Here is a 27,794-nt window from a genome sequence, read left to right as displayed (position 1 = left end):
AATTAAATTATAACCTTTATACCCTTATTAATTAATATAAATTAAAGGTATAACTTTAAATCCTATTAATTAAAGACTTAAATATAAAATAAATAATAAAAGGAAGGAAGAAAAAGGTATAACTATTATATAAAAGTATTTTATAAAGGTTTAATATATTTAATAATTTAATAGGAAAATTTCCCAAAGTACTTATAAAGCTACCCTAATATACCTAAATTATTATAAAGGAAATATATAGGTTTATATATAAAATTACCTTTACTTTATTAAAGAAAAACAATATTATAATATAAATAGCTAAAGCTTATTAAAATTATATAAAAGAATACTATTATAAATTAAGGGAAAGGATTTTAAAAATAAAGTATTTCCCTATAGTTTAAAAAGTAGCCTAAATAACTATAATCCTTAAAATAGAAAAAACTAACTTCTTATCCTTTAAATTATTTAAACCAATAATACTTTTATTATATATTAATAAAAGATATAAAAAACTAATTATAAAAAAAATAATATAAACCAGGCTATAAAAGGGTATTTTTAACCTGTAATATATTAGGGCATTATTTATAAAATTAACTATAGACCTAATAGTAAGCCTTACTTATAAAGTAAAAATAGCGCTAATTATAGAAAAAAAGGCTACATTAATTACCTTAAATATATAAAGGGTATTTAATATATTATTATATAAAAGGCTATTAGCCCAAATAATAATATAAAGTTAGTTAATATTAATTATAAAGCTAATTAATAATTTCTTAACTATTAAAAATATTAGGACTAGGTTAAAGGAAAATATAATAAAAGCTTAAAAATAAAAATGTAAAACGCTTTAAAGGTTACCTTAGTTCTTAATCTTCTATATATTATATATAATAAAACTAATTACTATTAACCTTAATTATTAAGGGTATATAAATAACCTAGCTATATTAAAAATAAATAATACTTTAAAGGAAATTATAAAATTAATAAAGAAAAAGGTAAAGAAAATTTTAAAATATAATATTAATAATAGGATTTCGTTTACCTTAAAAAAAATAAAAGCAATTTACTTTAATAAAAAAAGGGGAAATAAAAATTTAAAAATATAAACCTTAATAGGTATAATTATACCTATATTATTATTTAATAAAAAAAACATTAATTCTTTAATTAAATAAATCCTTTAAAAATCTTAACTAATATTATAATAATTAAAAGTATAGTTTAATAAATAACTTATATTTAAATAATATATTAAAAAGCGGGCAATAATTATAATATAGATCTTAAACTATATTAAAGCTTTAATAATAATTAAATAGGGCCCCCTAATAATAGTATTATAAAAGGTAATTAAAATAATAGTTTTACCCTTATTCCTATATAGCTATAAAGTATAATATAAAGGGAAAATAAAACCGGTAACCTATAAGGGCTTAAAAAGGTTAATAAAAATAAATATAAAATTAAAAGAATATATAAAATTAATCTAAAAAGCTTTAATTAAAGTAATATATAAAGTATTATTATTTTAAAAAATATAGCTAAATATAACCCTTTTTATAAATAATAACCTTTTAATAGTTTAATTAACCTTAAATAAAGTAAAACTTTACTTTTTTTATAAAGTTAATATAATTATAAAAGGCTACCTTTTAACTATTAAAGCGGAATTAAAAATTATTAATTAGGAGAAAAAGGTAAATTAAATATAAAAGCTATACTTTAATATTTAATTAATTAAAAAACTCTTCCTAATGGTTAAATAGCTAATACTTTACCCCTTAAAATACCTTAAAGGATTAAAAAAGGATTTAATGGATAAAATAAATAAAGAAAAGGTATTTAAGGAATTTAAGGAATAGTTTAAGGACCATTTTATCTTTAATATAATAATCTTTTTAAACAGCTTAAAAAATATAATAGGGTTAAATTTTAGGTTTATAATCTATAAAGGATAAAAAAAGGTAATAAAAGGCTTAAAGGGTATATATTTATTAAATAAAGTCTATAATATAAAGGAAGTAAAAGCATTTAAAGGTATATAAAAAGCAATTAAGCTTTTCCTTACCTTTAAAATTATATTATATATTAATAATATATTAACAATTTATAATATTAAAAAAAATGCTTTAATTACCTTTTAAAGTATATTTATTTAATTATATAATATAATAAAAACTTATAATATAAAGCTAAAGTAATATTTAAGCTATATAAAAATAAAGGGAAATAAGTAAGTTAATATATTTATAAAAAAAGGTAGCTAAAGATGGGCCATTTAACCTAAAATTTAATAGCTTTATAGCTATAGGAATTAAAGTAATAGCAAAAAAGCAAATCCGGAAGGATATATAGGCCTAATAGAAAAATAACCTATTAATTAAAAATAAAGCAAATAAAGATATAAATATAATATAACCAGTCGGATACTGGTTAATAAGCATTAAGTATATTTTTAACTATTACCTTAAAGTACTAAAGCTATTATAAAAAATCTTAAACAAATACCTCGCCTACCTTTTAAAGCATGGAAACTTCAACTAATACTATAGGAAATTTAAATATAAAAGGGTAAAGATATACTACCCCTATATAAAAACTAAAAACTAATAGAACTATAATATAAAAACAAGGTTATATTTAATACATTATAAAAGGTTATAAAGAAAAAAGGTATAATAGCTAAAACTGCTTAAATTAAAACCTAAAAAGAACAGTAATAAATAAAAAAAGGACAATTAACCAATAAAATTTTATAAGTTAAAATTATTTAACTTAAATAACTATAAGGCCTATTTAATTTAACTTTTATAAAACCTATTAAACTTTTAATAGTTTTATTAAATTATAAGCTATTTTATAAAGGTTTATATACCCTTTATAACCTAAAGGGTTTATTATAAAAAATAGGTTAAAATTATTAACCTAATAAATAATAAAAAAAATAAAAATAAAGATTTAAATATTATATAATTAATAACATTAATAATTAATTTAATATTTTTAAAAGACTTATAAAATTAAAAACCAGCTTTATATTTATTTATTATTAAACATTAGCTTAAAGTAAAGTAATAATAAAAATTAAAAGAACTTTAATAAAACCTACCTTAAAATATAAACTTTTTAAATTAATAAAACTCCCCTTTAACTAATTTAAATATCCTTAAAATTATTATATAAAAAAAAAGAATTATTAACCTTTAAAACTATTATTAGGATTAACTTAATAATATTATTAAAAATTAACTATTTTATATTATAAAATAAAAATAGCTACCCTAAAAAGTACTATAGCTTAAAATAAAAAATATAGTTTATTATTATTAATTATATATTTAATTACCGGAACTAATTTTAAATAAAGCTCCTTAAGGGCCTTATAGTAGTTAAAGTTCCTAAATTAGGTAAAGCAATTAGTTTTTATTAATAATAACTCCTTTACTTCCGCCTTATAAAAAATAAATAAAGGAATAGCTATATATAATATATTGCCCTTATAACCTATTACCCTTAAAGAGCTTATAGTAAACCCTTTAAATACTTATAAATAATTCCTAAGATTATAATTAATTTACCAGAATTTTTATATTATAGTATAGCTATTAATCCTTATTAATTAATAAAGGTTATTATTTATAGGTAAAAGAAGTATTACTTTATAAAAGGCCCTTTATATTTATTATATAATATACCTTTTTATTTATATTTTAAATTATATATTATATATTATATATTATACTTTATAGGTTTTTAATCTCTTCCTTTTTTTTATTCCTTATATATAAAAGCTTAAAGGCTTAAAATGGAAAAATATATATAAAATAAAAATAAAAATATAAAAATAATATAAATAGGAAAGTAAATATAACTATATTAAAAGATATTTATCCCTTTATACCTTTTATATATATAAGCTCTTAAAAATTTTTTATATATATAACCCTTAAAGGCCTTTTATATATAAATATAAATATAATATAAATTAATATACTTAAAAGTATAATACTTTTTTAATTTTTAATAATAAGCTTATTTATTATTATTATACCTACCTACTTATTAATTTATTATATATCTATTATAGCTTAATTTAATTATAAGCCTTAATAATAAATAGCTATAATAAATTATAGATGTTTAATAATAATTAGCTAAATTATTATCCTAAATATAAAGTTATATCCATTATTACCCTTTATAACTAATATTAAACCCCTTAAATATATTAAACTAAGTTTTAAGCTTAAAGGAAACGAATTAAATATATAAGGTATAGAAGTCCTAAAAGGAGTAGATACGTAATTATAATTTAATACGCTTAAAAAGTGAAAAAATGGCTTTAAAGCTACTATATATATAAAATAGTAGTGGATAGCTTGCCACGTCCCAATACCCTTACGAAGGCCTGGACTAACTGCAACGCAGATTAGTCCCTACGACGTTAAACACTATCAATCAATCAATCATCGTCTTTAAAGACATACATGCAATATCGGAAAGTGAGGTTATACAGACTTCATTTAATGAAACAAGACGACAAGACCCAGGCGATCAGGGCTGGCAGACCAGTTGTATATAGAGCCGAATCAAGCCACGAAGGCCAGGAATGAATTGGTCGTCCAAGGACTCATGGAGCTATGGCTGATCATTGTATGGTGAACAGCATCAAGTTATAAGCCCAGATCACTGCCCTTTTTATATTATTGCAACACTTCCCCAAATGATCCATGTTATTGGACCGGATAGGAACGGCGATGCAATAGGCAAAAGTGCAAAGGCTTGGATTGACGTTATATATATATCAAGTTATTAAAGGCCGGAAATAGCCTAAAGGTGATCAAGAGGTTGCTCGACTACTCATTCCTTATATATCTACCTACCTACCTTAGGGGACCAGACAACCTAAGAGGTGATGTACAATGTAAGCCACTCAGCCCTCGAACGTCTAGGAATACAACATATTGGGAAGTAAAGGCCGCCCCGAAAATGATGCATCTCGGACTTTCTGTCACCTGCGCTCTGGCATTGGTGGCCGGTGCTTTGGCCGTCCCATTCCAACAGCTAGACACTCGCCAGCAGCCGTTCAAGTCGACTGCCATCACCAGCCACGCCGAACCATGGGCGATCGCCTTCCTACCCGATAGCCGGATCCTCGTCACCGAGAGGCGGGGCAATCTGCGTCTCGTCGACCCAGCCACCAAGTCCAAGGGCACTATCACCGGTGTGCCTACTGTCGCCTACGGCGGCCAGGGCGGTCTCCACGACGTCGCCTTGCATCCCAAATACGCCGAGAACAGCATCATATATCTCAGCTACGCCGAGTCCGGCACTGGCGGGGCAGGCGGGGCAGTCGCCCGGGCCACGCTGACTCTGGACGCCAACGGCGGCGGCGCGCTATCCGGCCTCCAGGTCATCTGGCGCCACTCACAGAAGGCCTCGGGCGGGCTCCAGTTCGCCTGTCGTCTGCTCTTCGGGCCCGACGGCGCGTTGTGGATCTCGTCCGGCGAGATCAACCAGATGACCCCGGCGCAGTCCATGAGCAGCAACCTCGGCAAGATGATCAAGCTGTACGACAACGGCACCGCCTTCGCAGGCAACCCGTTCGCCAGCCAAGGCGCCGTCCAGGCGCAGATCTGGTCGCTAGGCCACCGCAACCCGCTAGGCATCGACTGGGACGCCCAGGGGCGTCTCTGGGAGGTCGAGATGGGGCCCATGGGCGGCGACGAGCTCAACCTGATCGCGTCGGGCGCCAACTACGGCTGGCCGGTGGTGTCCGAGGGCCGCCATTACGACGGCCGGACCATCCCCTCGCACAGCACGCGCCCTGATCTCGCACCGCCCAAGGCCTTCTGGGTCCCCGTCATCTCCCCGGCCGGCCTGATCATCTACAAGGGCAGCCTGTTTTCCAGCTGGAAAGGCAACGCCATCATCACCGGTCTCACCTCGCAGGCGCTTGTACGCGTGACCATCACCGGTGACACGGCGAAGGAGGCCCAGCGTATCTCGATGGGCAGACGCATGCGCGGCATCCGAGAGGACAAGGACGGCGCCATCTGGGTGATCGAAGATGGTGCTAACGGCCGGCTCTTGAAACTTACGCCGAACTAAACTTGTGCAAGCGAGAGACGTGGGTGGTTTGGGGTCGCATATCATGAAATTATGGCCCTCATCGTCGCCTGGCTGAGATACCCTGTTGTCAGAAGGACCAGCTCACTGATGGTGGTATTGGAGGGAATACGTATAGTTAGTGTAAGCGCTCAGAAGCCTGAAAATGGGGTCAGCAGATAGTTGGGCAGTGAGTGAAAAGTATATAATCCGATGTAATCCAATCCATCTCATTACATAGTACTTACATGAACATGACTAGCCGCATCACACTATTCTTAACCTTCCCGTACTCTCCGCACGATCAACAAGATATAGATGGCAATACATCAAGCCAAGGCGTTTTCTTTCTAAGTTCCTTATCACTTAACTTAATCTATCTCATAAACCTCACCAAAAACCCAAGGAGCCAATGAGATAGCCAGCTAGATAGAGACAGATAGATAGACGCAGGGCAAGAGATGACAGGCGAGAGTAGTAACTGTTGTCCGTGTTTACTAGAGTCGAGGAACAGACAAATATATTTCACAATGAATCCCATTTCATCATTCATCTTGCAAACACCTTGACAAGGCCATCACCGCCGGCGCTGACAACCCACCGTCCATCCTGGCTCCACACGACAGCACACACGCCCTCGCCTCTCATGATCCGGTGACTCGTTATCTCCTGGGTGCACGTCCGCTTCTCGAGCGACCAGAACCTCAGACTAGCGTCGTGGCCGGCAGACACGAGCTCTCGACCGTCGGGGCTGAGCGAAAGGCTTGAAATGGCGGCGGGATGCGCGAGCATATTATATGTACATTGACCTGTGTGACTGATTAGTAATTTTCTAAGTTCAGAGCTTTTGAGTTCGCTGCACGTACCGCTGTTGGCATCGAAGAACCTGATGAACCGGTCCTCGTGCCCAGATATTATGACGCCTTCGACACCACTACCCGAGGAACCACTGCTACCGGTAGGCCCACCGGCGTCTTCCTCGCCCATTCCCTTATTAGAGCCCTGTTCGAGGCTAGCAGTTGTAGCGACCACAGCGTTGACACTCGTCGCTACTGTATTATCATATGTTTCCAGGCTCGCCATGGAGCCGATTTCCTCGCCCGTCCGCGTATCAAACACGATAATAGCAGCATCTGAAAAGCTGACGACAAAAGATTCACCAGTTGCCGACAGAGGTGTTATACAAGTTGGGGAAGCTTTGGAGCCATCGGATCTTCGTATATCATGAACTAGAGTAGAATGGAAGGGAGAGTTGGAGGCCATATTTGGCTGAGGGGAATTGGGAAACTGCGAACCGGAGCTCATCGAGTTGCCTCTAACACGCCCGCTACCGGTCGCACGTCTCCCCGCAGGCCCCGGCTGTGGCGATGTCAACTGAGGCGGTGCGCTCACTGCCCAGATTTTGATAACGCCATCAGCTGCGCCAGATGCCAACAAGATGCGTTCCGGAGTACCGTAAGGGTTCGACTGTCCAAATAGAGACCCCAGAGTAGCAGGGAGCACACAAATCGCCCAGACTGCATTGCTGTGGCCATCCAGGGTCGCTTTGGGATCAACCCTTCCACGTTCCCAAACCCTAATTGTCGCGTCCTGTCCACCCGAGAATATCCATCCATCACCCTGAGCGCGACCACCGGTAGAGAAGTTAGGTGATGGCGACCAAGAGGTCAGACACAAGACAGCACCCGTGTGCCCACGATGTGTAAAGTCAGCGGGAACGTCAAGATCAGAAGATTGGGCACCGAGGTGAGCAGGGTTCTCGCGAGGGAGATGGAATCGTTTGACGAGACCGTCGTCTCCGGCCGTGCAAATCTCGGGCTCTCCAGGGCTTCCACCACCCGAGAAGATGACAGTGCGGACAGCGTTTAGGTGCCCACGCAGGCCGTACCGAAGTTTGAAATTGGTACTTTCGATCTTTTGAGCCATGGCATTAAGGGTTATCTCTTGCTCTGTACTTCTTCTACGAGACAAGGAACTCTTTCTGCGGTGTGAGCTGGGTGCGCGGTTGGGTGATTTCGGGAGATTTTCAGCAGCAGGGAAGACATCAGTATCAGGTCGTTGCGAGAATTGCTGGAGAGGTTGCGATGAGGTGGAATCTGGGAATGATGCTTCATTAAAGTCCCAGCCTTCAGATTCACCTGCTCGTCTGTCCATAGAAACCTGAGAATTTTCCATCCGCGATAGGTCGTTGGCATGGTTGGCTTTGGGGGGTTGGCCGTCGCGAGCACGGTTAGGAGTAGCTGACCAGTCACCTGGATGTGAGTATCCCATACCCGAATTCTCCCCCGAGCGGACCATAGGAGCAGACTGTAATTCGTTTGCTTTGGGAGCCATATTCATCACACCTGCAGGTGGCATGGGCGGAGCGTGATTTGCACTTGGAGGTAGACGGGAAGGGGGATCTTTAACATGATTTTGGTTTAGTCTCAACGCTTGGAAAGCAGCATCGAGAGGTTGTTGGCCAAGAGGGAGACCAAAGTCGCCTTCCCTTAGATCCTCCATTACGGGCAGGGGAGGCGATTCTCGAGGCGGCAAAGGATTTGCAGGGGTCATCATCAGGTACGAGAACTCGGCTTGGCATTGATCCAAAAAGTTCCTGAGGTCATCGCGATCACGTTCCTCGTCTCCCTGTATCCCAAGCAGTCCTTCAGGACGAGGCAGGCCATTCTTCAGCTTGTCGTTATTCGCTATGAAGTACATAGATTAGCCACTAACCAGTATCCAAGGCAACTTAGTGAGCGTGACGTACACTTCAACTTCTCCTGTATGAGAGCGGCCCTGTCGAGCTTGGGGGGGCGTTTCACAGCGTGATCGGGCTCTGTACTGGCATGGCTGGCTGCTTCGAGCTGAGTTGTCTGATCTTTGATCTTCTTCTCGAGAATCTGGACGTATCTCCTTAAGGCCTTTTGTGTAGCATCACCACGCCTCGCAGCACCTTCGAGGGCGGCAATCCTACCTTTCATCTCCTGGCGCTCGATCTCCCACGAGTTCCTATCTCGTTCGTGTCGATGCCACTCCGTCTGGAGGAAACGCATGACGCCCTGCAGGGTGTATTCGGTGGCGTGTGGCACGCCGTGCTGGTGATGCAAGGCCGAGCCACCTCCAGGCATATCTGGGCCTGGGCCGGGGCCGCCTCCTCCATTACCGCCGGCGCCCATCGGGGACCCTTGTTGCCAGCTCATTCGGTCGGCACTTCAATTTTGGGAGTCTAACCGATGTTGGGGCTTCGCGCTCGGTTCACCGTTGAATTTGCACAGTATCGGTCGACATGCGCCTGGTTTGATGGAGAGAGCTGGGGTAACAACGATGCAGCGTTCCGCATCTAGAGGCTATCTAGACAGCGAACAAGATGTTGGATAGACGGCAGCAGGTTTGCGACTCAAGCGAATGGAATGGAGCGAGAGGACGAGTGTTACGGGAACCACGGTCGAAAGTAAGGGGATCAAGAGACGGCCGATAACGCAATCGAGACTCGGATTTTATAGAACACGCGACGAAGTAGTTGCAAATTATATGGTAGAAAGTGAGAAGGCGGCCTAAGGGATAAGGCTAAATGATCTAGAAATTAAAAAATTGGGCGGTCGCGACGAATATTATGCATGGATCAATGAATTCTGGCTGAAAAAATTGTCTACAACGGTCGCGGATTGGTGGCGTTGACGCGACGGGAGCCGACTCGATGTGATGTGCAACGTAGCTCGAAAAGCTCCCAAGAGTCTAAGAGAGCGAGAGAGGCAGCAAAACAGGAGCAGGGGTCGGCAAGGATTCGACTGGGACGGCGAAGAATAGGTATGATGGATGGTGGTGGTGGTGGTGGTGGGAGATGTCGTCGCACTTGGTCTCAGTCTAGCTCGTGTAGTCTCGCGTAGTCTCGTGTCCTGTCGTCCTTAGCCCGTCCTAAAGCGTCGTGACCTCGTGGAATCTCATTTGGTGGTTTTCATCCATCAGATGAAGGCATCGGGGTCTTGTCTGTCCTGGAAGGCCTGTAAGGGGGCTATCGTGGTCAGCAGGCAGGGGTACCTACAGGTGTTGGACGATAGGTACCTCCTTACGTATGCTGAGGCATGTACCTTTTCACCAGCTTGCACCCCTAAAGAGATAAAAGTCGCGCTATACAGGCCTCATACCTGCCAGAGACCTGCGAGCTAATCGATTCAAGGTACAAGATTCTCCTTACCCAGGAGGTACCTAGCCTGGATCCCGATTTGTGGCTGCATCGCCACCCCCAAGGGGCACCTCCAGGGCTGCACCTGCATTCCCCAGATCATTCTCCCTATGCACTTATACGTATTATAAGAGTATCTATCTTCTAGAGTGATATATGCAAGTATGTAAGATATCTATCTATCTATCTATCTATCGGTCTATTCAACCTTACAGCCAGCCAGCCCGGCTGGAGTCTAAATAGGAGTAATGGAAGTCCACGGTCCGTTCGATTTGGAGTGAAACAGTGCTTTTGATTTGACTTGCATGTCTGATGCAGCCAATGTCAATCAATTAGGTACCTGTCCCATGGTCTCGGACTTGGGTCAAGCTGATTTGAGCTGAAGCTGTATCGCTTACCTTGCATAAGTATGCACCGGCATATACGCTGTTCAACCTCGGTTGCCAAGAGTTGTCTCAAGACTACAACCAGACGCCAACCTCACTTGAGTTTGTTCACTCATCTATCTCACTCACTCGCTCAACCGCCGTTTATATTCTGATATATATGATCTATTCCTCTCATATGTGTTGAATCGTGGAACTTCGTGCTCTTTTGTCTGTATACATTCTACTTGTCTGAGAACCTGTCGTCTGAGAATTCACTGTTACTTATTTCTATCAATCTTACCTACCTACTTGGCCAAACCCCCAAAGTCAGTTTCAACATGGCATTGAAACCAAAAAGCCCTTCAAATACTCCAAGCATCCAGAATAGCACTAAAGACTTAGAGGAGCGCCTGAAAGCATTTGCCGACACATACAAGACCACTCAAGATCACGTATGTAGAATCATTCATCCTAACACCCAGCAGTAAACACGCTGACACCTAGTCAAAGCAATGGTCAACGCCTATAATACTAAATCTCTCCGTCGTTTCCAGCTCGGCGTCACCTCCACATCCCCGCGCCACGTTCCGGCTTAACGTCCTGCCCGTCCACGACAATAGCCTGGGCAACATGCATGGCGGCTGTACAGCCACAGTCTTCGACATTTGCACCACCTTCCCGCTGCAAATGATATCGCGGCCCGGCTTCTGGCAGTATGGTGGCGTGAGCCGCACCCTGAATGTGACGTACTTACGCCCAGTGCGCGTTGGTACGACCGTTGATATCGAGTGCGAGGTCGTGCATGCCGGTCAGAGGCTTAGCAGCTTGCGCGGGGTCATGAGGGCTGCGACAACGGATGGCACCGAGGGCCCTGTTCTGGCCATTTGTGAACATAATAAAGTCAATACCGACCCACCAGCTCCAAAGCTGTAAGAGATGCAGACGAGGAATGTGTCGCGGTATCATTGCGCTCGATCACGGGCTTGATTAGAGCATCGTCTTTGCAGGAATCTTCGTGAGCATGCCTGGGCGCGCTAGAGATAGAGTACAGAATGAAGGAGTACGGAGTCTATTTTACACGGCTAATCAAGCTGCTGCAATCTAGGAATCGTAGTATTATGTAAAGTTTTTATATAATCCTCTGATACAGGTATTGGATCAACCCCTTATGAAATGGCGATGATGGCAATTCTAGGGCTGCAGACAAAAGGACTCGTTATATAGTCCTAGTCTAGGCACGAACGCTTCCTCGGAACCCCCGTGCAGCAACAAGTATAAATACAGTACCCTATGCTTGCAGTTCTCCCACAGTGAAGATGGTATTCAGGTAAATCACCATGCCTTGCAACTTTCTTGCAATGGCCTGATGATATTCTCGCAATACTCCCGGACAAAATCTCTATCAGACCAGGAGCGAAGTCTTCCGGAGCAAACGGCGAGGCATTGCTCAATAGCAGCAAGGTGCTGTAGTGGTAGGCGTGACGATGTCCTTTCCAGCCACCGTATGGCAGCGATTCTTCGTGTCTCGAGTGTCTCTGCAGCATCCAGACCAAGGCCGTTAATACAGGTATACAGAGGTTGGTGGTGCCATATCTCCAGCAGGATAATCGCCAGTTCGAGTAAAGTGGTTTTTGGTTCCGGCGCCTGGGGCGTATTCGTCTCGTCGAATACTTTAGATACGTGAACTATTCTCTCAATGAATAGCGCAGGAGTAAGAGTGCCTTGGCCCTCATTCTCGTATAGAAGAAAGCGCATAGATGTACTGCGGAAATCTGCATCTAGCCAGCAAGTCTGGCGTAGTTGGAGGACAGAGGAAGCAACATCAAGGGCTAGAAGTGTCTGCTGCTTCGGTGTCATTCGGATATCGTAGTTCTGATATCCTTTTCGAAGAAAAAGGTCCAAAAATTCTGAAGGTGGGTTCTGTTTATGTGTTCCTAGTACGGGCTCGATATGGTCGTAGAGCAAGTTGTGATTGACGAGCTCGAGTTGGAGAACACGACTTGATGTCTTGGCCTGACATAATGCATTACAAAGGTCCGCAACAACCTTTCTTGGCAATTTATTACAACAAGCCTCCTTCTCATTGTCGATGATTGTAATAGAAGGGGGGAACTTGACGTTCCTGCTTTCTTGTTCCTTCTGCTGGTTAATTTCGGTTGTTGCGATGTTTTCTTGACGAGCCGTCACTATTGTCTGATGAAACTGACCCCCTTGATCCAACATCAAGTCGAATATCATCCCAACCTCAGACTTCCTCCTCTTGAACGGCTGTTCAGGCTTGCATCCCGGTAATTTCATTCTGACATAGTGTTTCGAGCATTTGCAAGTGCATCCTCGGCAAATCGCATTAAATAAAGGTGTCACATTCTCCCGCACCTTTTCAAACGATCTCTCTAAAGACTTGGCTTCGTATGATGGTTCTCGCTGAGTTCGTTCTGTCTGTGTGCGAATTGCTTTGATAATAGCTTGGAGAGAGAGGCGATCCTCTCTCAATTCTTCTACGAGGTCTTTGAGTACCGTTTTCTCTATAGTAAACCTCACTCGTTTCTTGAAAGCAAGAAACTTGACGTCATTTACCGCCAAAATTGACATCAAATCATCAGCCTTGCTCCGATAAAGTTAGCAGTTTCTCTACATTATTATATGTAGTATTGGGAGGGGTTGAGTGATACGTACATCTGCTGGGCGGTGGATGTGCGCAAGCTTCCCGGCAAGAATCGCCAGGCACGATTCATATCGTCTTAATACTTCAAGGAACATGCTATATACAACTCCAAGATATTCGCGAACTGAATCTTCGTTCTTAGTATTCTTCAAGATCTGAAGGATTTCTTCTTCAGTCAAATCGTCTTCTACTGCACCTTCTACTCCGGCATCCCGGAGAAGCTCCATGAGATGAAGATGAAGTAGACATCTTTGCAATTTAAGCCTGTAAATGAGAGTATCCAGCTGGTCTCTCCACTTGAAGAAAGTTGCAGCCGCGCCCTTGCCAGCTTTGTAATGCTCGAGGGCCGAAATCACCAAGGGGATAGCACCGAGTACCACACCAGCGACCTCGAATCCCGACATTGCTGCCAAGGCGCTTCAATTGGGAATGAAGAGATTATACTTGACACTCGTCAGCTCGTCAGCCAGTGACACCATAGGCAAAAGCTACTGGGCAAGACGTTTCGCTCATAGATATTACAACCTACCCCGCACCCAGCACGTGGATTCCGTTAATTGTATTGGATGAACGACACCGATTGCAGGGGGCACATATGATGTCTACTTGAGTCTCCGGTTCAAGAGGCTTACATCAGCTCATAATGCGAAGCTTATAAGCACCCCTCACCAAGTTCAGGTACTGTTGCGCTACTAGCTACTGCGAATGAAGTGTTATGGTAGTATACGATGGAGCCAGTGCAGCTGAAAGTCAATGGTGTCAAGATATATGAAGCTTTCAGAAAGGCAAGCCAGGTTGACGATGTCTCAGACGCTTCAACAGTACGATATCTGCAGTATCAAAAAGAGAGGTTTCAGCTATGGGCCCGTAGCTTGGGGTTGTTCCAACAGGGTCATGCATCCCTGGACTATCGTGTCCGGGACGTGTTAGTCATGAAGCAGCCAATGTCGTCTATGTTGCAGGGGCTGCTCGAAAATCTCGAAGAGTTGGCTTCGATTTTATTGGGACAACGCCCTCCCTTCGAGGAACAACGTCACAATAAGTCTACGAAGAGGGAGGATAACGAAACTGAAGAAGAAGATGGAAATGAAGGCTCAGATAACAGTGGCAGTGAACCGAGCAGCATAGGCAGTTCAGATACCCAGCCAGACAGCGAGAACTCATTCGGTGAGGCTCAATATCGACTCCAACTGATTTCTGAGGCTATCGATTCGCTTTATAGCTTGGCTACAAAGATCCGAAATCCGAAAAACCGGCCTCAGAGATCATTAGATCAAATATGTAAGCATGTACCGCCTCAGCACCGGGCTGGTTACATCCAGGAGCGCGAGAACTTGGAGACCATGGTGGTGGCTTACGTGCAACGCCAGCAAGTGCTAGATCTCTTGGAAGACTCGCAACAGAACACGCCCCAAGATGAACTATCTCAGTACTGTTCGGAGGAAAATTGGCTAATCCGTCGCGCCGGGGTTGCTAATGCACGCCGAAAGCTGCAATTTGTGTATTGGAGAGAGCATACTCGACGTCTTGGGGATCCGACGCTCGAACCTCGTGAGAACCAAGCGATTAGAGAAAAGAACAGGAACAAGGGTATCACGCTGCTTGCTGCAGGCTCAGGTAAGGATAATGACGAGTCTGTAATTCAGCCTGCGAGCTCCGTACCGCGGCAGTCCATGGCTACATCTGCTACTAATATATCTCCTGGCCTCCTCAAACCCCATGACGCCATCTCGGTCATTTCACGTCAGAGTCGCGTGTCGACTGTCGTCGGCCCAACTGGGGATAAAGTCACGTGGCCTCCTCCCCCCCTCCATCTCGCCGAAGGGAGGAAATTCTTTTCGTGTCCTTATTGCTTTTTGCTTTGTCCGGGCAGCTATCTGAGTTCCGATTCTTGGCGGTAAGTTCCAAGTGGTCTCTCATCATCATCGACGATGCCTCGCCCAATTATAGCGAATGGTCTGACTTTAGTGTTAGAAATCACCTCATTCATGACTTACAGCCATATCACTGCACATATGAAGCATGTCAAGACCCGAATCGTCTATATGGCTCAAGGCAGGAATGGATCGACCACGAAACCCAACATACTCGAGTCTGGCATTGTCAACAGCACACCAAGGAGTTTCCAACCCAGCCGGAGTATGTTGAACACCTGCAACAAGACCATGTGGAAGCAAAGCCTGAGCATTTCTCTGCTGAGTTGCTATCTTCTGTAGTAGGACCTTCCACGAAGCTTCAAAGAGATTGCCCATTTTGCCCAACAGGTCTTGGTTCCTTGATTGAAATGCAGAGACACTTGGCATTTCATATGGAGCGCCTGGCTCTACTTGCACTACCACGGGATCAAGGCGATATGGACACAGAGCGGGGTAGTAAGCCGTCAGAGGAAAGTCATGAGGCACAGCAAAGGGGCCGTACGAGATCCACGCGCGAAGATTTCGATGGTGAGGAAAACTTCACGATTGACGAAGATGCAAACGAATACGCCAGTAGGAAGTATCAAAGGAAGTACCAAACCACAAGAACCCTGCCGCTTACAGAAGGTGACATGGAAAGATTGTCCCTTTCCACTCCAACATCGGGAATCGATTCGTCTATATCCCTCTGGCTTGATGACATTAAGACGTCCGATTCTCTTGATGATACGACTTCTGGCGATAGTGGGAAACTAGCGGAATCATTTATATCTCTGTGGCCAAATGTCGTCAGGACGACATCCAATTTCTCCGAAGACGAGAGATCCGATGGGCACTCTTGTGTGTCAGGAGATTTTGACATAAAGTATCCCAAGTCTTTTCATCGGCTTCATATCGACCGGCAGGTCCGTCGTTTTCTCAAGAAAGTGAGGACGGCTCCAAGGAACACCCTTCTCGAACCCATTCGCTCGCCAGCGTACCCTCCTCCTGCGCAGCCGACGATACTGGCGCCGGGAGGTGCCGAACTCTCACAGCTACCGAGCGCACAAGGCTATGTTGAATACTTGGGTTGGATAGGCCCACCTGGCTCAACTGCTACGGGTTCCGGTACTAGCCAACCACGTACCGGTAGAGAGGCCCGTCCTTCTGTATCGAACTACCATACACAGGTCCTATTCATCCCATATAATAGTCGCAAGATTCTTGAGCGCTACCTCGGGGAGATCCTTGGGACTAATGACTTCTTCATCGAGTCGGTAAGACATGTTACCTTTTCTAAAGATATATATATACATATATATTCCTAACACGAAAGATTTCAGGTTTTCAATAATCGGTGGACGGTCAAGGTGCCGCAAGTCCTTAGTGAGGTACGTACTTGTCTTACAGGACGCCTGAGATACCATTAACTCTTTTTCCCAGACGCAGATCAAAGATCTTGAGACGAGAATCCGAAGGCGTTATGATAGATTCTATGAGCAAGAACAAAGAAATTGGTAGTATATAGCTAGAAGGGGTCGGAATGCCTAGACTCCTGACCTTCTAGACGTCACGCAACGAGAAGATTTCCACCGTATACCTCGTACCTTGTTCGTGACAGTACCCAAAAGGCACTTAGACAAGTATATTGAGTAAATGTAGTTTCGGCTTCTGAGAACAATGCCCGGATTAATAACAGGAGCTTAAAGATCTAGAGAATTCGTTCAATATATGCACATTTCACTAGCTAATAGCTATTACATTAAAGACTAATTTAGAATCCGGGATATATATCCCATCCATCCCATCAACGCCAGCGCAATGCAGCAAAAGCCCTTCTATCAAGTTCCTTTCCCTTTCTGTAATCCCTGTATCCGCGCCAAGCAATGCGATATGAAGCACAAATCCATCAACCCTATCCAAGTCCCTAATACGTATCCACAAGCCGCAGCACATAAGGTAAATCCCCCGTGTCCGACGCCATAGCAAGTCTGATGACCGAGGCTCCGGACCTGATACTACCGCTCGACGACGACTGACTGGCAGGATACGGCCGACGCGACTGCGTGAAACTGCTGGCGCTACTACTCGCGCTACTAGGTGAACGTGACGCAAAAGTACCTGTCGCTCGACTCCGCGGTGTCGTGGGCGCCGTGCGGTACTGACCGCGTGTAGCAGCCGACGAATTCCTCGCGCCAAGACGGGGTGTGTGCGGACTAATCGAATTTCGGTCGAAACCGTGCATACCTCTCCTAAGACTTGGAGAGGGCGTGCGGGTGGTGGCAATGGATCCCTCTGGAGCATCATCATCAATGTGTCCGTCAAAAGCGAGACTGCTGCCGTCGTCGTCATTGTCGGTACCGTTATTATTGCTGTACAAAAACCTCGGATGCAAGGGCTGTATGGCCCGAAGAAGCTCGGCGAACAAATGCATTAGGTTCCTGAACGTGGCGTTTGACATGGGATGCCCGCAGAAACGCACTCGTTCATATAAATCGAGGAAGTTGACGATATCTTGGGACCCGTGTAAGACGTCAAGCGAAGTGAGGTGCGTGATATAGCTCCTCATGGTCATGTTTGGCGCCCGTTGAAGCAGTATGACGGCTTCGGGGTCCAAGCGTGGCGCGTTTGGCACCGAGTCTGGGTCTGTAGGTGCCTGAGCGACGGCTTTGGCTTCGATGAGGTTCGGTAACTCTGCCATCACTGTGGCGTATTGAAGATTGGGTAAGTCTGGCGAAGCGGGAGAACCCCAGCCGTAATGTTCTACTTCTCCCCAGACTGGCCGCAGGGGCGACAATAAAATGCCGCTCAACGTTCCATGCGTCCCGGCTATTGAAGGTTTCGAGCTCGATAAATGAAGCGAGCGACGACTTTCCTTGTGGTGTAGATCATCTATGCCCTCGACTCCTACGGCATTCCCAGTTGCTTTTCCATCTCCTGCCCCTGGTACTGCCGCTACTGACTCGAGCGGACCAGTAGGTGTGATGACCCTGGGACGAGACTCCCAAGCAATAGCAGCACTTTGGCTCTGGCTCTTCGCGACCATGGTGTAAACCTCTTTGTTGACATCGCCTGGCTCGATCGGGACAAATGGTTTTGGAATAGACGCAAGCACGGTACGGGTAACATAGAGTCTCAAGAAGTAGATAAACAGGACGATGAGAATGGTGATAACGTAGACGATGGCGATGACGATAAGGTTAATGAGTTGATGGGTCGTGGTCAAAGCTTGCTCGACGAAGTCGCCGGGGACAATGAGAAGCAAGAGAGTCAAGATGAGACAGAGGAAGCCATAGACGGAGTTGTAGGCGATTCGGGAGACGAGCCTGGTGCTTGACATGGTGCTCTGGGATAGTTGGATGAGATGCAGGCGGGCTCTATCGTTCGTTCATATTCGAGTGTGATCGAGGCGGGCCAAGTCGAGTCGCGCGACATCCGACGACTTGGCCAAGGGAGATCAACAGTGGACGTCGGGACAGGGCCGTCTTATGTGGCGCGAAGCGGATGATGCTCTGGGGCATAGGCATAGAGGCAGCTAATCCAGGGAGCTGGAGAGAATTGCTGTGACGTCTGGGTCATCACGATATTCTATGGGTCCACATCTGGGGTAGCTGCTTGCATTGTGCCGCTACGCTAGCGCAGGTACTTGCCTGGAGTATCTCCACTCCTACTTTGTATCCCCTTTTCCGTTCTGCATCTCACGATTGATATATGAATATAAACCACTCTAGCGATTCATATATGGCAAGTGGTCTATTGCAAAGCTTTAATTACTCTTCTACGATATGCATCCATGTACTGAATTCAAAGGTCAGCTAGAAAGGTAGCAGAGTGGACAAAATGTGCGCGATATAAGTTGTTGGTACACTGTTTGAGTTGTTTTTATTGATTAACATATTTCTTTATTTTTCATCGTACTCTCCAAGTATGACTCCTATTCGCTATCTGGAGTAGGAGGATTTTTGTATACCGATCCTTGCACAAAATCTGGAGCCATGAAGGCCTGCATACAAATATTTTGGCACTACCTCGCCTGCTGCATTTCAGGTTGTCTTTTTTCTTGTGGCCTGTCCGACGCTTCCCGCGCCAACCTCATGTCAGCTCGGCTGAGTCTGAGATCACCACTATACGGCCCGAAGGCTTCCACCAGAGCAGCGAGGTCATCTTTAAGAGCGTTCAACACTTCAGACACTTCAGGACACTGCCGGTTCTGCGCAAGGTCCGTCCAATGTGTGGGGAAACCGTCTCGAAATGTCTCTAGTTTTCTGATAACCGTCGTAAATGTTCGGATAATCGTCGGTACGTCCCTTTGCACGTTACCGTATCTGTCCTCGGCCAAGCTGTGAACTGCCAGCCGTGACAGCGCGTATGCTGCGTTGATGTACACACTGGTCTCCGCATATGGGGATCCCAGCACCGCCTTTGCCAAACGGCGGCCAAAGCTTTGTTGAAAGATGGGGCCAACGATGGGTAGAGCCATTATTCGGAGTGAAAGGGTCCCCAAATGGCCCTGTAATGCCTCGGGTCGAACCGCCTCCCTTTGCTGCTGAGTCAGGACTTGGTCCGCCACTTGACCAGCCTTCCTCTTTATCACGGGCGCCCAATCTTGAGCTGGTGTCCTGCCTGGTGATGTCACAAGCTGAGCAACCGTGTTCGTTACCAACGAAGTTTTGGCGACGTGTCGCGGGGCTAAAACATCGTTGGCTCGGAGGGGTTGAGATAACCGCTCGCGTGGCTGGGTCGGTGCTGGAGCTGGCTCTGGAGGCGCCGGTGCCTTTCCCCACTCGTCAACCCTGCGCTCTAGCTCCCTGACTGTCTCCATGCATACAGCATAGATTTGAGACCACATTGGCCCGTCTTTTCGGTCAATGTCCTCAAAGATGGCTTGCCGTCTTGCTGCGTAGTCTCGTGCAATGAAGGCGAGTTCCCACATGGCAAAAGCCTATACCTATTAGTAGCTGTAACAAGATAAGTATTATGATTATAGTTGAACACTTACAAATATCCTGGGCTTCTTGCTCTTAAGCCCGTTTAACAAACTGCCGCTTGGATCTTTAGACTCAGACGATAATGGTTGTCCCCTCTTGAGCGGTTCACGTGATAGCTGCACCCGGAAGGCGATCTCGCCAAAGTACCAGAGAAGGCTCAAAAGGAATGAAGCCCATGTGGTTCGTCCTAGCATCCAAACGCTCCAAGGTGCGCCTGTGACGGGGAAATTGTACTTTGGAAGATCTTTATAGAAAAAGCGGAAGAATCCCATGGCCGAGCGCCATGCGGGGATCCTAATAAAGTAATAAAGGACAGTGTAGTTGACCATGGCAACGGTGATAGCCAGCATGCCACATCGCACAAGCAGAACGGGAGTCCGCTCGCCTATCTTAGCCGCCCAATTCTCCGTGTCCGATGGCCTGGCCGCATCACCCTCGCTATCTGTGCCATTTCCGTTGGCGTCAGGAGCATTGCCAGCGTTCCCGCCACGTGTACCCTCCACAACTCCTAGAACTAGGCGATCCATATCCAACGCTGTGTGAGTAATACCTTGGACAAGACCAAGAACCAACAAATTGACAGTATAGAACAACGCATGTTCGTTGAGGCGCGAACGACCGGTTGCTTGAGAAATCCAGCGAATACCAGCCTCTTCTGGGGTAGACATGAGATATACCTGACTGAAGAGAAAGGCGGAGATGATGTAGGTGAGGACGGTCTCAATGGTCGAAGGTCGCAGCACGGTGTGGAAGAGAGTGTCAAAGAGAGAGTTGGAAGTCCGAATGCCCATGTGAGCGTTGGCGATTCGTAGTATGATAATGGGGAGGACACAGATGAAGAGAGCCAAGGCCCGTGGACCTGAGGGGCCCAAGGGAAACCATGGTAAGATGACTGGAGAGCACGCATAGTGAGCAGGAATGTACGTTTCTAGGCGTATACGAGCATAGCATTCGTGGAATAAACGTACGAGAGTTCCATCGGGATAAAGTCAAAGACTCGAAATAGGCGAGGCCGAGTAAGATTGTGGCAGTGCCGGCGAAACGTCTCTGTAAAGCGGGTTGAAGGAAATCTTTATAAGGCGCCCGTCGCGCAACCGGCGTAGCCATGTTTGCGACTCAAGAAAGGGAAAGGAAGAGCGATCGTGGTAAGTCAGCACATTGTTTTGCGGAGAGAAGAGTAAAACGAGTCGTCGGAATCGACACTGTAAACGCGAATGTGCCGAAACACTGGTTGAGGTCTGTTGGAGGACCTGTTTAGTGCAGACGAGGCTGAAATTCTTCTGGTGATGATGGTTGAAACAAAAGTAAATAAAAATAATAATAAAAAAAGAGCTGCTCGCAGACAAGGTTGCCGTTAAGCTGCAGCGCTAAACTAAGCATCTGGACAGCGCTACGAAGCATGCCTAGGGGAGCTAGGTTCCCACCCCTGTACCTTTCCTCAGGCAAGTCAGGTACCTTGTAGGTAGTCTTTACAGTGGGCTACTGGTTCTGCTTGGAGGGGCAAGTGGGTTATCTACAGGGCTCGATAGGTTCGGGTCCTGCCAGACTACCTCTCGGTCTGGTGGCGCAGCTGAAATGACGCAGCCAAGAGAGAGCAGTCCACTGTCGCATTCCCCTGTCAGCTACAGATAGTGCTACCTGCAGTATGCTGCAGCCTACCATCAGCGCCTAGGTACAGCTCTCTTATCTCCTAGGTATGGTCATGGTGACTTGCCTGTATCCCAACCTCTATCCTTCATCGCCAATTATCATTCTTTTATGATCCGGTCTCTTTTCCTGCGAGGATAGCGTAAATCCAGATAAATAAACGGTACATACAGCCAAGTCCATAGTAATCCCGCTCGCCCGCCATGTCCTTCGACCAGTTATCCGCGATGGAGTCCGGCGCCGGCCGCCGGTCGAACAACGGCGCATACTCTGACGATCCCGAGTTCACCCGTCTGTCGCAAGGCCTCAGCAACCAGCTATTCCACCTGCAAGGCGAAATCTCGAAGTTGCGGACCGACATAAGCCTTCTAGGCACGAAACGAGACAATCCGCGCCTGCGAGAGCGCGTGTCTACCGTTCTCGAGGAATCGACGGGGACGTTCAAGGACGTGGGCGAAGGCGTCAAGAAGATCCAGGCCTGGGCCGACGTCACGGTAAGTCTTTACCTGTCTATTCATCATCTAGCGCCGCCTTCAATCGATATCATCTGGTATCATTCAGGCTAACTCTATTTGTCCCGTTAAAAGCCCACGCAAAAGTACTCGCAGCAGAAACTCTCCCGCGAATTCAAGGCCGCCCTCGCTGAGTTCCAATCCCTTCAACGCACGGCCCTCGAGAAACAGCGTGCCTCCGTCTCCGCAGCCAAGGGCGCACTCGACCAGGACTCAGCCGGTGACGCCGCCGGGGCCTCGGGGCAACATGGGGAGCAGCTTCAGCTGCAACAACAGGAACAAGTTCATCTGGCAGCGCAGGACGAGGTCGACTTCCAGGATGCCCTCATCGCCGAACGCGAGGACGAGATTCGGCATATTGAGGAGGGCGTCAGCGATCTGAACGTCCTCTTCCAGCAAGTTGCGCAGATCGTGGGAGAACAGGGCGAGCAGCTTCAGACAATAGAAAACAACGCTGTCAATGTGCGAGACGATACCCGTGGTGCCGATTACGAGCTACGGAGCGCCGCGAGGTATCAGAAGAACGCCCGGAGCAAGGCTTGCTGCTTGCTCCTCGTCCTGGCCGTCATCTTGACCATTGTTCTGTTAGCCGTGTTTTTGGGATGAATGAGCACTTCTTCCACTTTTCTTTTGTGCGAAATCGTGGCTGTCGTAGCGGCATATGGGCTTGGCGTTTGGTGTTCACGGGCAACCGAGCAGGACTTTTACATTGATTGGGAACATCTCAGTGTTTTTTAGCTTCACAGCACATTGAAGCTGAATAAGACTTCACTTTGGTTTTTTATTATATATAGTCCTGGCGTAATTATGTACAAAGGGTTGGCAAGTTCTTCTAAATGCAAACAACCGACCGCATTATGTACGCGATATCATGCAATTTAGATTCCCTGAACACCGCCTGTTCCGTGTCCATACAATGATGCCAGAGCGCCATCTTTTGAAATGCTCAGGGAGACCGAATTACCTCAGTTTCAACTGAGCTATTCCAATTTTAGTTGCACACGGCCAATTGGGATCTAATATAGAATGGAAACTCGAAGTACTATCCATATCTATGGATATATCTGGCTGTAAACTAACTGTGAGATGCCCTCTTAATTTTTCCGCGCTCGTTGCGGTCTGATGAATATGAATTCGTTATTGGTACATCCTTTCAATAAGCCCTGCTTCAAAGGTATGAAATGTTTAAGGGCTCTCTGGAAGAGAGCATTCGTAAGAGACGAAGCCAACCAATACAGATGTAACGCAGCGGGTAGATCCATGGTGAGCGGGCCGACCAAGGTAGCCAGTCCAATCATAGACATATGGAATATGGCCGATAGTCTCTCGCGGAAGCCGACTTTCGCATCGCCCGCCAACGTTTGCGCTCGCGTGCTCTGTGGTCGTCTACCTAGCGCGACGCGTAAACGGTCTCGGAACTCATCGCGCGATCTGGGGAGCAGATTCCATACAAGCGTTGCTGATAGAGCGAGGGGTAGGATATGATATGGATCGCTGGTGGTGAGATCCGTGAACCACAGACAGCCTTCGAAACTTAGGGCAGGGTCTACGACAGACGTGCGCGCAGCTTCCGCTGCTGAAGATAGCAGTGCGGGATCTATGGTAGCGGGATCCGTAACTGAGCCCGACGGAAGAGACGTGTCTGCCAAAACTGCTTTGGCCTTCGATATCACCGTGCTCTCGCTTGAGCTATCAGACCCAGTCATCATCGACCCTATGAGACCACGCGGACCGCCGCATAATCGCCGCACGGCGTCAATGGCGACGAGCCAGAAGGGAAAGCTCAGAACACTGCCCCACAACCGCCATTGCTGCAGACCGAGCTTTGAGTATATGCGTTTCAGGACTTTCTCCTGACGCCTTTTCACCTCGGATAATTGTGATGAGAAGGGTATCCCTTCGCGCGACACGTTGTACTGGAGTTGCACATTCCAGGCTTGAAGTAGAGAGCGGAATTCGCCGCGGCGTTGGAGGATGCGCTGCGAGTAGATGGAGAAAGGGAGGCGGAATACTGTGCCTACAGTTACGGCCACGAGCGGAATCACCATGAACCATGGCAGTTGAGTCCCTGTGTGGAGGCCGACCATGAGGGTTTGGGTCCCTTCTATGGCAGCACCGACGGCAGATTGCCAATGGAAGGCTCTCCGACCATATTGATAACTGTGGAGGGGAGAGGGTGGGATTCGAGAGGTGGTGATTGTGTAGCTTGGTCGAAGATGATGAGAGCACAACGAGTGAGAGGGATGAGTTCTTGTGGCTCGTAGGAGAGATTGGCTTAGTAGTGGGCGCATGGTTCGCCTAGCCGAGACTCTCGTCTCTCATAAACAGCTTAAGAAGAGGGAGGTGTGTACATCAGCTCTTCTATACCTGTTGGAACATGCCTAGGGACATTGATAGACAAGCATTATCTCATAGTTATGGCATTTCGCTGCTGAGAATAACCATGAAATTCAACATGCCATTTATCTAAGCCGGAGTGAAGTTCAATTCACCAATGAAAGTTGGTAGCCAGGTAGCTCTCATGCAATATGTGGATCCCTAGGTGCATGTACCGAGTATTCCTAGATACCTTTATTAAGTAGAGTCTAGCTAGCAACCTGAAGTCATTCATATCTGTTCGATTCAAGTATCATATATGGTAGAAACATTGGACTGATTCAAGACTGTTCGTTCCAGCTTTTATTTGCTGAATGATCAAAAGAAACTTCATAGAAACTATGTAACCTGCTTGTGAAGGTACTTGAAGCTACATAAAGCTACAAACATGTACGCAAGCAGGTACAATCTAAGCTCAACCCCCCCCTCTTGTCCCGCTGCAGTGGATCTATCTACCCTTGTAGAAATCGGTCACATTGCATCTGCCAAGAACAATCCAAAAGGTGTCCTTCAAGCTGCTTTGCTTGGTCTTGTATCCGTCACATCACGATGTCTATCATGTGAAGTTGTTCGAGTCGACCCTGAGCCAATTCTCTGTCCCCCTTTTGTCTCTCGTTTTCATTCTTTAAGACACCAGCCTCTCTTCTCGAAAGCCTGAAGTATTCTGTTCTGTACCCCTCTTAGAGTCTCCATGGGCGTTCAGCGAGCTGGATCATCATCCCACACTTCTACACTGCATACAGTCTACTTGCTTAGCCTCCGTGAAGCTTCAGCTGCCAGTCTAATATCTGTCTAATACCCCTCCACAGCTAATTTAGTTTCTTCGAAATACCTTGCCGCCTGCACTTTGCCCGTACCGCCGCATTGCTCCTGATCGTTGTGAAGCTCCGACTTCCTGAGACGATTCGGCGATTCCTCGCGCTCCAGCATGGATCCTCTTACACTATTAGTTACTGGTGCTGCCATTGCCGTGACGCCCTTTGCCGCCATTGCACTATGGCACCTTGTACCCGTTATCTTCCGCGCCTTCATTGGGACGATAGGGTCGTGCGCCGGCTGGTACCTACGAAAGAAGACAGATGGCCGTCGTGCCTTAATAATACGCGCCACCGAGGATGGAGAAGCTAGTTTTCGTGAAAAGAACGAAGCAAACGGTGCAGTAGGTGGGGGAAAGGCAGACGGGGAAGAGGGAAATACCGATAGAGAATGGACCGGCATCGTTGGCTTCTTCCATCCCTTTTGCAATGCTGGTGGTGGCGGCGAGCGTGTCCTATGGGCTGCCGTGCGTGCAACACAGCAGAGATGGCCGAAGGCTAAGATTGTCGTCTACACTGGTGACCACGATGTGTCTAAGGATAAGATGCTCTCTCGTGTCAAGGTTAGCTTCCTCTGCTCGCCCACTTCGCCAATGGCTGTTGGCATAAGCTAATAGGAATTTTCCAGAATACCTTCAGTATTGACATACACCCACCCACCATCCACTTCCTCTACCTCTCCACCCGCCATTGGGTGCTCGCCACTACCTGGCCTCATGCAACATTGCTAGGACAATCTCTTGGCTCAGTTATCATGGGTTGGGATGCGTTCTCTCTGGTCGTACCTGACATTTTTGTCGACACAATGGGCTATGCTTTCACGCTTGGTCTCAGCAAGCTGTTGTTCCCCAAAGTGCCTACGGCTGCTTACGTACACTATCCGACTATTTCTACTGACATGCTCGAGTCTCTGGATCCCAAAAGCGCCGTTGGGAATCAAGGAGTAAATGCCGGAAAGGGGGCGGGTTTCAAGGGTGCTCTCAAGCGACACTACTGGAAGCTATTTGCTGCCCTTTACTCGCGCATGGGGGCCTCTGTCGATGTTGTCATGACCAATTCCACCTGGACACAAGGTCACATTCAGAGCTTGTGGGGCGCTCGCCGCAAGGATAGGAGCCGTCAACACGAGATCGCTGTGGTCTATCCACCATGTGCTGTTACTGATATTGAAGAGGCCGTCGAGCTCACTGAGCAGGCCGAAAAGAAGCGCGAGAAGTGCATAGTGTATATCGCTCAGTTCAGACCCGAAAAAAACCATAAGCTCATTCTCAACTCGTTCGCCGAGTTTGTTCAGTCCGGCTCCGCGGCTAGTAAAGACGCCAAGCTTGTTCTCCTTGGTAGTGTCAGGGACGACAGCGACTCGCGGCGGGTGTACGAGCTTCGGCTGCTCGCCAACGAGCTCCACATCAAAGACCGCGTCATCTTCAAGCTCGATGTGCCCTGGTCTGAGGTCCTCGAGTGGCTAGGCAAGGCTTATATCGGCGCGAACGGCATGTGGAATGAGCATTTTGGCATTGGCGTCGTCGAGTACCAGGCCGCTGGTCTCATCTCCGTTGTCCACAATAGCGGAGGTCCTAAACTTGATATCGTGGCTGACATCGATGGGGAGCCAACAGGTGAGTAATATTGCGTTACCTAGGAATATCTGTGATTGACGATATACTGACTAAATGATAGGATTTCACGCCACCACAACAACGGAGTACGCCGAAGGTTTCGAGAAAGCTTTTTCCTTGCCCGATCCGCTGGCTGTTCGGTTAAGGGCGCGTAAATCATCCCGGAGATTCTCAGACGAGGAGTTTACCAAGCGTTGGTTAGCGCAGCTGGAAAAGGTCGTCGGGGCAATGCCGTGATCGTAGCCTGCATACCTGGGTACAATAGACTGGACCGCTAGAAATTAATAGATGGTGCATTAGGAGGTGAATGGACATGCAACGCGGATAGGTGCGTTCGTGGGTGATACCCTTAGAATAGTTAATGCATGGGAACGGTTGGCTTGGCCCTGGAGTTTATACCTTTGCTTTCTGTTTTGCTTATGTAGAAGAATAAGATGGGTAGGTAGATCTGGTTCTAGATCACCTAGCTAGGAGGATGATATAACGAAGTTTATTGACTGTCTTTGGCCCGCCTGCTCTGCTGCAATAGACACATCCCAACACGCTCTACTGCTTCGACCTTTGTCTCTTGGGCCCGTGGATATACAGGGTGAGATATATTTGTCTAGTGCGCTGATTACAACATATTATATTCGCGTGCCATTC

General features: G+C 45.7%; 10 protein-coding genes across 10 annotated transcripts; 5 read left to right on the top strand and 5 right to left on the bottom strand.

Moving 5' to 3' along the window:
• Nucleotides 1–4,443: 4,443 nt before the first annotated feature.
• On the top strand, nt 4,444–6,347 carry F5B22DRAFT_628162 (soluble quino protein glucose dehydrogenase). The gene has a single exon (XM_047976397.1). It carries the CDS (start codon nt 4,984–4,986, stop codon nt 6,103–6,105), a length of 1,122 nt encoding a protein of 373 aa, XP_047825551.1. The 5' UTR covers nt 4,444–4,983; the 3' UTR covers nt 6,106–6,347.
• A 47-nt stretch (nt 6,348–6,394) lies between these two features.
• F5B22DRAFT_528189 (stalk rot protein) lies at nt 6,395–9,667 on the bottom strand. Its single transcript, XM_047972705.1, has 3 exons — nt 8,852–9,667; nt 6,969–8,789; nt 6,395–6,911 (listed from the first exon to the last, which is right to left on the bottom strand). The coding sequence occupies exons 1-3, from the start codon at nt 9,282–9,284 to the stop codon at nt 6,652–6,654; spliced, it is 2,514 nt and encodes an 837-aa protein (XP_047825550.1). The 5' UTR covers nt 9,285–9,667; the 3' UTR covers nt 6,395–6,651.
• An 818-nt stretch (nt 9,668–10,485) lies between these two features.
• F5B22DRAFT_528146 (HotDog domain-containing protein) lies at nt 10,486–11,768 on the top strand. Its single transcript, XM_047972703.1, has 2 exons — nt 10,486–11,087; nt 11,146–11,768. Exons 1-2 carry the CDS (start codon nt 10,974–10,976, stop codon nt 11,566–11,568), a joined length of 537 nt encoding a protein of 178 aa, XP_047825549.1. The 5' UTR covers nt 10,486–10,973; the 3' UTR covers nt 11,569–11,768.
• F5B22DRAFT_528149 (uncharacterized protein) lies at nt 11,768–13,780 on the bottom strand. The gene is made up of 2 exons (XM_047972704.1): nt 13,312–13,780; nt 11,768–13,239 (listed from the first exon to the last, which is right to left on the bottom strand). The coding sequence occupies exons 1-2, from the start codon at nt 13,702–13,704 to the stop codon at nt 11,968–11,970; spliced, it is 1,665 nt and encodes a 554-aa protein (XP_047825548.1). The 5' UTR covers nt 13,705–13,780; the 3' UTR covers nt 11,768–11,967.
• Nucleotides 13,781–13,905: 125 nt separating this feature from the next.
• F5B22DRAFT_528132 (uncharacterized protein) lies at nt 13,906–16,902 on the top strand. The gene is made up of 4 exons (XM_047972702.1): nt 13,906–15,197; nt 15,275–16,472; nt 16,532–16,586; nt 16,639–16,902. Exons 1-3 carry the CDS (start codon nt 14,029–14,031, stop codon nt 16,547–16,549), a joined length of 2,385 nt encoding a protein of 794 aa, XP_047825547.1. The 5' UTR covers nt 13,906–14,028; the 3' UTR covers nt 16,550–16,586; nt 16,639–16,902.
• Nucleotides 16,903–16,904: 2 nt separating this feature from the next.
• On the bottom strand, nt 16,905–18,759 carry F5B22DRAFT_628156 (uncharacterized protein). The gene has a single exon (XM_047976396.1). It carries the CDS (start codon nt 18,533–18,535, stop codon nt 17,123–17,125), a length of 1,413 nt encoding a protein of 470 aa, XP_047825546.1. The 5' UTR covers nt 18,536–18,759; the 3' UTR covers nt 16,905–17,122.
• Nucleotides 18,760–18,874: 115 nt separating this feature from the next.
• On the bottom strand, nt 18,875–21,489 carry F5B22DRAFT_628155 (nucleoporin protein Ndc1-Nup). Its single transcript, XM_047976395.1, has 3 exons — nt 21,152–21,489; nt 20,195–21,075; nt 18,875–20,137 (listed from the first exon to the last, which is right to left on the bottom strand). The coding sequence occupies exons 1-3, from the start codon at nt 21,288–21,290 to the stop codon at nt 19,220–19,222; spliced, it is 1,938 nt and encodes a 645-aa protein (XP_047825545.1). The 5' UTR covers nt 21,291–21,489; the 3' UTR covers nt 18,875–19,219.
• Nucleotides 21,490–21,944: 455 nt separating this feature from the next.
• On the top strand, nt 21,945–23,192 carry F5B22DRAFT_528113 (t-SNARE). The gene is made up of 2 exons (XM_047972701.1): nt 21,945–22,324; nt 22,418–23,192. The coding sequence occupies exons 1-2, from the start codon at nt 22,034–22,036 to the stop codon at nt 22,946–22,948; spliced, it is 822 nt and encodes a 273-aa protein (XP_047825544.1). The 5' UTR covers nt 21,945–22,033; the 3' UTR covers nt 22,949–23,192.
• A 244-nt stretch (nt 23,193–23,436) lies between these two features.
• Nucleotides 23,437–24,633, bottom strand: F5B22DRAFT_651810 (uncharacterized protein; the record flags this gene model as incomplete). The annotated part of the gene is made up of 1 exon (XM_047979522.1): nt 23,437–24,633. The coding sequence occupies one exon, from the start codon at nt 24,631–24,633 to the stop codon at nt 23,437–23,439; it is 1,197 nt and encodes a 398-aa protein (XP_047825543.1).
• An 878-nt stretch (nt 24,634–25,511) lies between these two features.
• On the top strand, nt 25,512–27,619 carry F5B22DRAFT_528084 (glycosyltransferase family 4 protein). The gene is made up of 3 exons (XM_047972700.1): nt 25,512–26,096; nt 26,162–27,149; nt 27,211–27,619. The coding sequence occupies exons 1-3, from the start codon at nt 25,647–25,649 to the stop codon at nt 27,384–27,386; spliced, it is 1,614 nt and encodes a 537-aa protein (XP_047825542.1). The 5' UTR covers nt 25,512–25,646; the 3' UTR covers nt 27,387–27,619.
• Nucleotides 27,620–27,794: the final 175 nt, after the last annotated feature.

Source organism: Xylaria bambusicola, assembly GCF_022495145.1.
Source record: "Xylaria bambusicola strain CBS 139988 unplaced genomic scaffold F5B22scaffold_75, whole genome shotgun sequence".
Taxonomy (NCBI): Eukaryota; Fungi; Ascomycota; class Sordariomycetes; order Xylariales; family Xylariaceae; genus Xylaria; species Xylaria bambusicola.
The sequence above is the reverse complement of the archived record's forward strand: the minus strand, read 5'-3'. Positions and strand labels throughout refer to the sequence as shown.

What these genes read in the sequence shown, in the direction of transcription:
- F5B22DRAFT_628162 (XM_047976397.1), top strand. Translation starts at nt 4,984, where the DNA reads ATGATGCATCTCGGACTTTCTGTCACCTGCGCTCTGGCATTGGTGGCC.
- F5B22DRAFT_528189 (XM_047972705.1), bottom strand. Translation starts at nt 9,284, where the DNA reads ATGAGCTGGCAACAAGGGTCCCCGATGGGCGCCGGCGGTAATGGAGGA. An exon ending in CATACAGGAGAAGTTGAAGT is followed by an intron (nt 8,790 to 8,851) that starts GTACGTCACGCT and finishes TGTACTTCATAG; the next exon opens with CGAATAACGACAAGCTGAAG. An exon ending in GTTCTTCGATGCCAACAGCG is followed by an intron (nt 6,912 to 6,968) that starts GTACGTGCAGCG and finishes TCAGTCACACAG; the next exon opens with GTCAATGTACATATAATATG.
- F5B22DRAFT_528146 (XM_047972703.1), top strand. Translation starts at nt 10,974, where the DNA reads ATGGCATTGAAACCAAAAAGCCCTTCAAATACTCCAAGCATCCAGAAT. An exon ending in ACAAGACCACTCAAGATCAC is followed by an intron (nt 11,088 to 11,145) that starts GTATGTAGAATC and finishes ACCTAGTCAAAG; the next exon opens with CAATGGTCAACGCCTATAAT.
- F5B22DRAFT_528149 (XM_047972704.1), bottom strand. Translation starts at nt 13,704, where the DNA reads ATGTCGGGATTCGAGGTCGCTGGTGTGGTACTCGGTGCTATCCCCTTG. An exon ending in ACATCCACCGCCCAGCAGAT is followed by an intron (nt 13,240 to 13,311) that starts GTACGTATCACT and finishes TATCGGAGCAAG; the next exon opens with GCTGATGATTTGATGTCAAT.
- F5B22DRAFT_528132 (XM_047972702.1), top strand. Translation starts at nt 14,029, where the DNA reads ATGGAGCCAGTGCAGCTGAAAGTCAATGGTGTCAAGATATATGAAGCT. An exon ending in CTGAGTTCCGATTCTTGGCG is followed by an intron (nt 15,198 to 15,274) that starts GTAAGTTCCAAG and finishes CTTTAGTGTTAG; the next exon opens with AAATCACCTCATTCATGACT.
- F5B22DRAFT_628156 (XM_047976396.1), bottom strand. Translation starts at nt 18,535, where the DNA reads ATGTCAAGCACCAGGCTCGTCTCCCGAATCGCCTACAACTCCGTCTAT.
- F5B22DRAFT_628155 (XM_047976395.1), bottom strand. Translation starts at nt 21,290, where the DNA reads ATGGCTACGCCGGTTGCGCGACGGGCGCCTTATAAAGATTTCCTTCAA. An exon ending in TTTATCCCGATGGAACTCTC is followed by an intron (nt 21,076 to 21,151) that starts GTACGTTTATTC and finishes CGTGCTCTCCAG; the next exon opens with TCATCTTACCATGGTTTCCC. An exon ending in GCAAGAAGCCCAGGATATTT is followed by an intron (nt 20,138 to 20,194) that starts GTAAGTGTTCAA and finishes TAATAGGTATAG; the next exon opens with GCTTTTGCCATGTGGGAACT.
- F5B22DRAFT_528113 (XM_047972701.1), top strand. Translation starts at nt 22,034, where the DNA reads ATGTCCTTCGACCAGTTATCCGCGATGGAGTCCGGCGCCGGCCGCCGG. An exon ending in AGGCCTGGGCCGACGTCACG is followed by an intron (nt 22,325 to 22,417) that starts GTAAGTCTTTAC and finishes TCCCGTTAAAAG; the next exon opens with CCCACGCAAAAGTACTCGCA.
- F5B22DRAFT_528084 (XM_047972700.1), top strand. Translation starts at nt 25,647, where the DNA reads ATGGATCCTCTTACACTATTAGTTACTGGTGCTGCCATTGCCGTGACG. An exon ending in AGATGCTCTCTCGTGTCAAG is followed by an intron (nt 26,097 to 26,161) that starts GTTAGCTTCCTC and finishes GGAATTTTCCAG; the next exon opens with AATACCTTCAGTATTGACAT. An exon ending in CATCGATGGGGAGCCAACAG is followed by an intron (nt 27,150 to 27,210) that starts GTGAGTAATATT and finishes ACTAAATGATAG; the next exon opens with GATTTCACGCCACCACAACA.